The sequence below is a fragment of the Oncorhynchus keta genome, chromosome 9, assembly GCF_023373465.1.
Source record: "Oncorhynchus keta strain PuntledgeMale-10-30-2019 chromosome 9, Oket_V2, whole genome shotgun sequence".
NCBI lineage: Eukaryota > Metazoa > Chordata > Actinopteri > Salmoniformes > Salmonidae > Oncorhynchus > Oncorhynchus keta.
In genome coordinates, this window is record NC_068429.1 from 44,575,451 (window position 1) to 44,586,540 (window position 11,090).

At 48.7% G+C, this 11,090-nt stretch overlaps 1 protein-coding gene and 1 long non-coding RNA gene across 2 annotated transcripts in view; one reads left to right on the forward strand and one right to left on the reverse strand.

The window, feature by feature from the left end:
• The window catches only part of sardh (sarcosine dehydrogenase), a 118,205-nt gene that overhangs the window by 41,728 nt on the left and 65,387 nt on the right, over nt 1-11,090 (forward strand). Inside the window, exons 10-12 of the mRNA XM_052525986.1 lie at nt 1,239-1,325; nt 7,732-7,822; nt 7,905-8,046. Of these exons, the coding sequence (XP_052381946.1) occupies nt 1,239-1,325; nt 7,732-7,822; nt 7,905-8,046 (320 nt within the window). The remainder of the gene's footprint in view (nt 1-1,238; nt 1,326-7,731; nt 7,823-7,904; nt 8,047-11,090) is intronic.
• Nucleotides 1-11,090, reverse strand: part of LOC127931868 (uncharacterized) — a 31,565-nt gene that overhangs the window by 16,457 nt on the left and 4,018 nt on the right. The gene's annotated exons all lie outside the window — the stretch shown is intronic.

The window sequence follows — 11,090 nt, forward strand, 5'->3', positions numbered from 1 at the left end:
CATATTTTGGCAAGAACAGATCAAATAAGCAAAGAGAAACGACAGTCCATCACTTTAAGACATGGTCAGTCAATGTCAAGAACATTTACATTTTCTTCAAGTGCAGTCGCAAAAACCATCAAGCGCTATGATGAAACTGGATCTGAGGACCGCTATAGGAAAGGAAGACCCAGAGTTACCTCTGCTGCAGAGCATAAGTTCATTAAAGTTACCAGTCTCAGAAATTGCAGCTCAAATAAATGCTTCACAGAGTTCAAGTAACAGAAACCTCTCAACATCAACTATTCAGAGGAGACTGTGTGAATCAGGCCTTCATGGTCGAATTGCTGCAAAGAAACCACTACTAAAGGACACCAATAAGAAGAAGAGATTTGCTTGGGCCAAGAAACACGAGCAATGGACATTAGACTGGTGGTCCGACATTTGACCGGTGGAGTCCAAATTTGAGATTTTTGGTTCCAACCACCGTGTCTTTGTGAGACGCGGAGTAGGTGAACGGATAAGCTCTACATGTGTGGTTCCCACTGTGAAGCATGGGGGAGGAGGTGTGATGGTGCTTTACTGGGAACACTGTCTGTGATTTATATAGAATTCAAGGCACACTTAACCACCATAGCTACCACAGCATTCTGCAGCGATACTCCATCCCATTTGGTTTGCGCTCAGTATGACGATAATTTGTTTTTCAGCAGGACAATGACCCAACACACCTCTAGGATGTGTAAGGGCTATTTTACCAAGAAGGAGAGTGATGGAGTGCTGCATCAGATGACCTGGCCTCCACAATCGCCCAACCTCAACCCAATTGAGATGGTTTGGGATGAGTTGGAGCGCAGAGTGAAGGAAAAGCTGCCAACAAGTGCTCAGCATATGTGGGAACTCCTTCAAGACTGTTGGAAAAGCATTCCTCATGAAACTGTTTGCGAGAATGCCAAGAGTTCGCAAAGCTGTCATCAAGGCAAAGGGTGGCAACTTTGAAGAATCTAAAATATATTTGGATTATTTTAACCTTTTTGGTTACTACATGATTATATATGTGTTATTTCATGGTGTTGGTGTCTTCGCTATTATTCTACAATGAAGAAAATAGTAAAAATAAAGAAAACCCCTTGAATGAGTAGGTGTGTCCAAACGTTTGACTGGTACTGTATATACATCTCTGTACTGTACATGGCTCTGCTGGTGGTTCAGAATGGATGGAATGTTCCCTTAACACTACGTGTATCTTTTTTACCCAGAATCATTCACAGCGGACCACAAGCCCCTGATGGGTGAGGCTCCAGAGGTCAGGGGATTCTTCCTGGGCTGCGGGTTCAACAGTGCAGGTGAGTGACTGTAATGTTATTTATGCATGCATGCATGCATGCATGCATACTGTACGTACATGCATACATACTGTACGTACATGCATACATACTGTACGTACATGCATACATACTGTACGTACATGCATACATACTGTACGTACATGCATACATACTGTACGTACATGCATACATACTATACGTACATGCATGCAAGCATACATACTGTACGTACATGTATACATACTGTACGTACATACATACATGCATACGTACATACATGCATACATACTGTACGTACATGCATACATACTGTACGTACATGCATACATACTGTACGTACATGCATACATACTGTACGTACATGCATACATACTGTACGTACATGCATACATACTGTACGTACATGCATACATACTGTACGTACATGCATACATACTGTACGTACATGCATACATACTGTACGTACATAAATGCATACATACTGTACGTGCATGCATACATACTGTACGTGCATGCATACATACTGTACGTGCATGCATACATACTGTACGTGCATGCATACATACTGTACGTGCATGCATACATACTGTACGTGCATGCATACATACTGTACGTGCATGCATACATACTGTGCGTACATGCATACATGCATACATACTGTACGTGCATGCATGCATACTGTACGTACATGCATGCATACTGTACGTACATGCATACATACTGTACGTACATACATACATGCATACATACTGTACGTACATGCATACATACTGTACGTACATGCATACATACTGTACGTACATGCATACATACTGTACGTACATGCATACATACTGTACGTACATGCATACATACTGTACGTACATGCATACATACATGCATACATACTGTACGTAAATGCATACATACTGTTCGTACGTACATACATACATACATACATTTTATTGACTAATGTACATACATACATACATACATACATACATACATACATACATACATACATACATACATTTTACGGATAGATAGAAACATACATAGTGCATGTGAGTATTGGAGGAACCCAAAAAATATTCCTCTATTTCCGTACAGTCCACGGAAATGTGTCTTTTTGCTTTAAACCCAAAACCCCAGGACACGGACAGACACAGGGGTTGGATGTACATGGTCAGAGGGAGGAGTAGATGTTGGTGTGTATATATGGGATGTACATGGTCAGAGGGAGGAGTGGATGTTGGTGGGTATATGGGATGTACATGGTCAGAGGGAGGAGTGGATGTTGGTGGGTATATGGGATGTACATGGTCAGAGGGAGGAGTAGATGTTGGTGGGTATATGGGATGTACATGGTCAGAGGGAGGAGTGGATGTTGGTGGGTATATGGGATGTGCATGGTCAGAGGGAGGAGTGGATGTTGGTGTGTTGGTGGGTATATGGGATGTATATATGGGATGGGAGGAGTGGATACATGGTCAGAGGGAGGAGTGGATGTTGGTGGGTATATGGGATGTATGGGATGGATGCATGGTCAGAGGGAGGAGTGGATGTTGGTGGGTATGTGTGGTCAGAGGGAGGAGTGTGTTGGTGGGTATATATGGGATGTTGGTGGGTACATGGTCAGAGGGAGGAGTGGATGTTGGTGGGTATATGGGATGTGCATGGTCAGAGGGAGGAGTGGATGTTGGTGGGTATATGGGATGTACATGGTCAGAGGGAGGAGTGGATGTTGGTGGGTATATGGGATGTATGGTCATGGTCAGGTCAGGGAGGAGTGGATGTTGGTGGGTATATGGGATGTACATGGTCAGAGGGAGGAGTGGATGTTGGTGGGTATATGGGATGTACATGGTCAGAGGGAGGAGTGGATGTTGGTGGGTATATGGGATGTGCATGGTCAGAGGGAGGAGTGGATGTTGGTGGGTATATGGGATGTACATGGTCAGAGGGAGGAGTGGATGTTGGTGGGTATATGGGATGTACATGGTCAGAGGGAGGAGTGGATGTTGGTGGGTATATGGGATGTACATGGTCAGAGGGAGGAGTGGATGTTGGTGGGTATATGGGATGTACATGGTCAGAGGGAGGAGTGGATGTTGGTGGGTATATGGGATGTACATGGTCAGAGGGAGGAGTGGATGTTGGTGGGTATATGGGATGTACATGGTCAGAGGGAGGAGTGGATGTTGGTGGGTATATGGGATGTACATGGTCAGAGGGAGGAGTGGATGTTGGTGGGTATATGGGATGTGCATGGTCAGAGGGAGGAGTGGATGTTGGTGGGTATATGGGATGTACATGGTCAGAGGGAGGAGTGGATGTTGGTAGGTATATGGGATGTGCATGTCATGGATGTAGGTTACAGCTGTTTAAACCTTCATGGAACCACCATATGCTTGCCAGCACACGCCAAAACAGACTAACCTATAGTGAACCCAAACTACGTACACACACAGACAGACAGACAGACAGACAGACAGACAGACAGACAGACAGACAGACAGACAGACAGACAGACAGACAGACAGACAGACAGACAGACAGACAGACAGACAGACAGACAGACAGACAGACAGACAGAGTGCAGGGATGAGTGAGGAGAGGCCTGCCTCGCTGCACCACACCGATAGGGGCTGTAACTCTTTCCACCCCCCACGGAGTCCAGAGAGCCCACACACACACACGGGCACTCCTGTCACACATTAGTCCACCCCCCACACCCTCACATATCAGTGCATCATGGGAGGTTAAACGAACCCAGTTTATGGCAGATCAGGTACTTCCACCACCAGCTATGTTCTCAGTGCTGCTGCCTGCTCTGTTCTGCTCTGTTCTGTTTCTCTCCCTCTCCTCTCTCGCTTTCTCTGAGGTAATGCAAAAAATGTCATGCCTCTCCCTTGCGTCCCACTCCTCGCCCTCCTCCACACACACACACACACACACACACACACACACACACACACACACACACACACACACACACACACACACACACACCGTACCGCTCTGGCTGTGTCTGAATCGTTTGCACACTTAACATATAGCATGTGTCCCAAATGGCACTGTAATCCCATTATAGTGCACTACTTTTGACCGGGGCCCTTAGGGAATTGGGTGCCATTTGGAACGCACAAATGGCCTTTTTGCCCGCTGGCTCAGCTGGGGATTCATATATTTCTATACAACTCACTCACTCACACAATAGCCTTCCTTTTACCAGGAGCCTTTTAAAGAGGGGGAAGATGGAAGTGGGGAGGAGAAAGACTGAGTGGGACAGAGAAATAGACTGGCGGGGACAGAAATAGATTGAGAAGGGAGAGAACAAAAGACAGAGCGTAGCGAGCGGTGTGAAAGACTCTGAACCCGGAGGCAGCAGACGACCGTGGCGTAGAGTGTTTCTCGTGCTCTGTCCTCCTAGTTTTGTGCTGATGTGGCTGTCCCTGAATACGTCCCCAACGCTGGGTCACTCCTGCTCTGTCCTCCTAGTGTTGTGTTGATGTGGCTGTCCCTGAATACGTCCCCAACGCTGGGTCACTCCTGCTCTGTCCTCCTAGTGTTGTGTTGATGTGGCTGTCCCTGAATACGTCCCCAACGCTGGGTCACTCCTGCTCTGTCCTCCTAGTGTTGTGTTGATGTGGCTGTCCCTGAATACGTCCCCAACGCTGGGTCACTCCTGCACCCATTAACCTCCATGTGTCACCTTCCCCCTCTCCTCTGTTTTCCATTTTACCTTCCCCCACTCCACAAATTGTTGTCATTTAGTAGACACTTTTATCCAGAACGACTTACATGAGCAATTAGAGTAAAGTGCGTTGCTGAAGGGCACATTGACAGATATTTCACCCAGTCGGCTCAGGGATTTGAACCTGCCCTTAACCACTAGGCGATCTCTCCCCTCTCTTCTCTGTGTCACCTTCCCCCTTTCCCCTCCCTACCAGCTGTGGCCCAATCCCAAATAATCCCCTAAACCCTGCAACCTCTGCACTCGTGGAGTTCAGGTGCAATCAATCTGGTAGTAGCTCCACATTGCCCTCTGATAGGCTGGTTTCCCCCATGTTGCCTATACAAATCCAATCCTCTCAGATTTCCACAAGTGTTTTCAGGGGATGATTTGAGATTGGGTCACTGTCTGTGTGTCCCCCCATCATCATCCGCTCTCTCACTGGCCAGGTCACTAGACCATGGTGCTTGCCCCTGTGAGGGAACGGCACCTCAGTACCCCCAGGCTCTGATCAGGCCCTACACCCAAACAAGGGCACTTTTCCACCTATGGCCTTTCCCTACCACTGAGATGAGCCCAGTCAAAACTGTTCGCTGCTCTGGCCCCCCAATGGTGGAACAAACTCCTCAACGCCAGGACAGCGGAGTTCACCACCTTCCGATTGGGTCTTTAAGGAATACCTAGGATAGGATAAAGTAATCCTTTCATCCCCCTTAAAAGATTTAGATGCACTATTGTAAAGTGGCTGTTCCACTGGATGTCATAAGGTGAATGCAAGTGATCTCTAATGACAAAGCATCATGACAGGCCAGACAGGGGAAAGAAAACATCCCGTCTATGTAGATCAGTGCAGATGAAGGAAAGGAGATGGAGGAAGAGAAGTAGACTGGAGTAGATGGTAGATTACACACCTAAATCGTTGCAGTTCCACTTCTCATGGTTGGGAGGGTGAAGCGAAACACCAGTCTCAACGTCAACAGTGAAGAGGCGACTCTGGGACGCTGACCTTCTAGGCAGAGTTGCAAAGAAAAAGCCATATCTCAGACTGGCCAATAAATATTAAGATGGGAAAAAGAGTCGAGACACTGGACAGAGGAACTCTGCCTAGAAGGCCAGCATCCCGGAGTCGCCGCTTCACTGTTGACGTTGAGACTGGTGTTTTGCGGGTACTATTTTAAGCCACCAGTTGAGGACTTGTGAGACGTCTGTTTCTCAAACTAGACACTCTAATGTGCTTGTCCTCTTGCTCAGTTGTGCACCGGGGCCTCCCACTCCTTTCTATTCTGGTTAGAGCCAGTTTGCGCTGTTCTGCTAAGGGAGTAGTACACAGAGTTGTACGAGCTCTTTAGATTCTTGACAATTTCCATGCCACCCTCGGTCGTGCCATGCCACCCTCGGTCGTGCCATGCCACCCTCGGTCGTGCCATGCCACCCTCGGTCGTGCCATGCCACCCTCGGTCGTGCCATGCCACCCTCGGTCGTGCCATGCCACCCTCACACCGCTGCCGCTGCTTCGAACTCAAGTCAATCCGTTTGGACCCCTTGGATGTACATGGAGAATTTCAGAGGCAGCACCAAACACTCTGAGAGCTGCCAGGTTACTTTACCCAACCCATACCTCTCCAGCTGTCTTAAGAGTTAGCCAACAGCAGTGGTGGGAAAAGTAGCCAATTGTCATACTTGAGTAAAAGTAAAGACGCATTAATAGACAATGACTCAAGTAAACGTTAACGTCACCCAGTAAAATACTACTTGAGTAAAATGATTAGGTTTAGGTTTTTAGATGTATTGAAGTATCAAAAGTAAATATATGTTCAAATGTACTTTATCAAATGTAAAAGTATAAATAATTTCAAATTCCTTATTAGGCAAACCAGACAGCACAATTTTCTTCTTCTTTTTTTTTACGGAAAGCCAGAGGCTTTAACTCCAACACTTAATTTACAAACAAAGCATGTGTGTTTCGTGAGTCTGCCAGATCAGAGGCACTCGGGATGACCAGTGATGTCTTGGTAAGTGTGTGAATTGGACCATTTTCCTGTTCATCTAAGCATTCAAAATGTAACATCATTTTGGGTGTCAGGGAAAATGTATGGAGTAAAAAGTACATTATTTTCTTTAGGAATGTGGTGGAGTAAAAGTTGTCAGAAATAGAAATATTAAAGTACAGAGTTTACAATAAACTACTTGAAGTAGTACGTAGTACTGTTCTATGAGTGTCGAGGCATAAAGGACCACATTAGCAACAAAGTACTCTGGAAACTCACCCCCGTTAAGTGTCATCTACCTAGCCTCCTCCGGTTCCGTTTGGTTCTGCAGGGGGTCCCAGATCTGTCGGAGGGGGACAGGTGAGGGTTGGAGTTGGACAGGAGACGCAGGTGGGCAGGATGATGGCGTTAGTTAATTAGCGAGGCTGTGTTGCCGGGCCCATTTTAATGATTGTTTCGCTGAGTCAGTCTCATCTGTCTTGTCTGTCTGCTAACATGCAAAACGTCCTTCAGAGACACTGCTAGCCGGGCCAGCTAGCTAGCCTGCCGTGCCATACACACAGCCCCTCTCTCTCGGTCACTCGCGCTCTCTCTCGCCCCTTGCCACATCTCACCCCGTATTCTAATCTACACCATTCTCTCTCTCCTTCCTTCTTCACCTGTTCCCATTTCCGATGCCTCCTTCCTGTGATACTGATCTCTATCTGTATGTGTGTTGCAGGTATGATGCTGGGAGGAGGCTGTGGCAGGGAGCTAGCCCACTGGATCATCCATGGACGTCCTGAGAAGGACATGTACGGCTATGACATCAGGTATGGGCGCACGCGCACACGCGCAGACACACGCAGACACACGCAGAGAGATGGTTGTCAAAGCTATCGTTCTCCTCAACAGGCGGTTCCACCACTCCCTGACAGACAACAATAAGTGGATCAGAGAGAGGAGTCATGAGTCCTATGCCAAGAACTACTCTGTAGTGTTCCCCTTTGATGAGCCTCTGGCCTCCCGCAACATGAGGACAGACCCCTTCCACAAGGTATTGCTTGGTCACCACAAGTCATTACTCCCCCTCTTATCCACTTCCTGACTGCCTGGTCTCTTTCTTCTCCAGCTCTTTTCTCACCACACCCCTTTTTCCCTCCCTCCTCTACATTTTCGTCTTTCCTTTTCTCTCATTTGTTCATGTGAAGCTGCAGTCTACCTCTCCACCTCTCTCTCTCTACCTCTACCTCTCTCTCTACCTCTCTCTCTACCTCTCTCTCTACCTCTCTCTCTACCTCTCTCTCTCGCTACCTCTCTCTCTCGCTACCTCTCTCTCTCGCTACCTCTCTCTCTCGCTACCTCTCTCTCTCGCTACCTCTCTCTCTCTCGCTACTCTCTCTCTCTCGCTACCTCTCTCTCTCTCTGCTCTCTCTCTCTCGCTACCTCTCTCTCTCTCGCTACTCTCTCTCTCTCGCTACCTCTCTCTCTCTCTCTCTCTCTCGCTACCTCTCTCTCTCTCTCTCTCTCTACCTCTCTCTCTCTCTCGCTACCTCTCTCTCTCTCCTCTCTCTCTCTCTCTCTCTCGCTACCTCTCTCTCTCGCTACCTCTCTCTCTCTCTCTCTCTCGCTATCTCTCTCTCTCTCTCGCTACTCTCTCTCTCTCTCTCTCTACCTCTCTCTCTCTCTCTCTCTCTCTCTCTCTCTCTATCTCTCTCTCTCTACCTCTCTCTCTCTCTCGCTATCTCTCTCTCTCTCTATCTCTCTCTCTCTACTCTCTCTCGCTACCTCTCTCTCTCTCTCTCTCTCTCGCTATCTCTCTCGCTATCTCTCTCTCTCGCTACCTCTCTCTCTCTCGCTATCTCTCTCTCTCTCGCTCTCTCTCTCTCTCTCTCGCTACCTCTCTCTCTCTCTCGCTACCTCTCTCTCTCTCTCGCTACCTCTCTCTCTCTCTCGCTACCTCTCTCTCTCTCTCTCTCTACCTCTCTCTCTCTCTCTCTACCTCTCTCTCTCTCTCTCTCTATCTCTCTCTCTCTCTCTCTCTCTCTCTCCCTCTCTCTCTCTCTCTCTCTCTACCTCTCTCTCTCTCTCTCGCTACCTCTCTCTCTCTCTCTCTCTACCTCTCTCTCTCTCTCTCTCGCCCTCTCTCTCTCTCTCTCTACCTCTCTCTCTCTCTCTCGCTACCTCTCTCTCTCTCTCGCTACCTCTCTCTCTCTCTCTCTCTCGCGCTACCTCTCTCTCTCTCTCTCTCTCGCCTCTCTCTCCTCTCTCTCGCTACCTCTCTCTCTCTCTCTCTCTCTCTCTCTCTCGCCACCTCTCTCTCTCTCTCTCTCTCGCCACCTCTCTCTCTCTCTCTCTCTCTCGCCACCTCTCTCTCTCTCTCTCTCTCTCGCCACCTCTCTCTCTCTCTCTCTCTCTCTCGCTACCTCTCTCTCTCTCTCTCCTCTCTCTCTCTCTCGCTACCTCTCTCTCTCTCTCTCGCTACCTCTCTCTCTCTCTCTCTCTCGCTACACCTCTCTCTCTCTCTCTCTCGCTACCTCTCTCTCTCTCTCTCCTCTCTCTCTCTCGCTACCTCTCTCTCTCTCTCGCTACCTCTCTCTCTCTCTCTCGCTACCTCTCTCTCTCTCTCGCTACCTCTCTCTCTCTCTCGCTACCTCTCACTCTCTCTCGCTACTCTCTCTCGCTACCTCTCTCTCGCTACCTCTCTCTCTCGCTACCTCTCTCTCTCTCTCGCTACCTCTCTCTCTCTCTCTCTCTCGCTACCTCTCTCTCTCTCTACTCTCGCTACCTCTCTCTCTCTCGCTACCTCTCTCTCTCTCGCTCCTCTCTCTCTCTCTCTCTCGCTACCTCTCTCTCTCTCTCTCTCGCTACACTCTCTCTCTCTCTACTCTCTCTCTCTCTCTCTCGCTACCTCTCTCTCTCTCTCTCTCGCACCTCTCTCTCTCTCTCTCTCCTCTCTCTCTCTCTCTCTCTCTCGCTACCTCTCTCTCTCTCTCTCTCTCGCTACCTCTCTCTCTCTACCTCTCTCTCTCTCTCTCTCCTACGCTACCTCTCTCTCTCTCTCGCTACCTCTCTCTCTCTCTACCTCTCTCTCTCTCTCTCTCTCTCTCTCTCTCGCTACCTCTCTCTCTCTCTCTCGCTACCTCTCTCTCTCTCTCGCTACCTCTCTCTCTCTTTCGCTCTCTCTCCTCTTTCTCCTCTCTCTCTCTTTCGCTACCTCTCTCTCTCTTTCTACCTCTCTACCTCTCTCTCTCTCTCTCGCTACCTCTCTCTCTCTCGCGCTACCTCTCTCTCTCTCTCTCTCTCTCTCTCGCTACCTCTCTCTCTCTCTCTCGCTACCTCTCTCTCTCTCTCTCTCGCTCTCTCTCGCTACCTCTCTCTCTCTCTCTCGCTACCTCTCTCTCTCTCTCGCTACCTCTCTCTCTCTCTCTCTACCTCTCTCTCTCTCTCTCTCGCTACCTCTCTCTCTCTCTCGCTACCTCTCTCTCTCTCTCGCTACCTCTCTCTCTCTCGCTACCTCGCGCTCTACCTCTCTCTCTCGCTACCTCTCTCTCTCTCTCTCTCTCGCTACCTCTTACTCTCTCGCTACCTCTCTCTCTCTATACCTCTCTCTCTCTCTCTACCTCTCTCTCTCTCTCGCTACCTCTCTCTCTCTCTCAGCACCTCTCTACCTCTCTCTCTCTCCTCGCTACCTCTCTCTCTCTCTCTTACCTCTCTCTCCTCTCTCGCTACCTCTCTCTCTCTCTCTCTCTCGCTACCTCTCTCTCTCTCTCTACTACCTCTCTCTCTCTCTACCTCTCTCTCTCGCTACCTCTCCTCTCTCTCTCGCTACCTCTCTCTCTCTCTCTACCTCCTCTCTCTCTCTCTCTCTACTTCTCTCCTCTCTCTCTCTCTCTCTCTCTCTCTCCAGCTACCTCTCTCTCTCTCTCTCTCGCTACCTCTCTCTCTCTCTCTCTCACCTCTCTCTCTCTCTCTCTCGCTACCTCTCTCTCTCTCTCTCTCCTACCTCTCTCTCTCTCTCTCTCCTTCCTCTCTCTCTCTCTCTCTCGCTACCTCTCTACCTCTCTCTCTCGCTACCTCTCTCTCTCTCTCTCTACATAC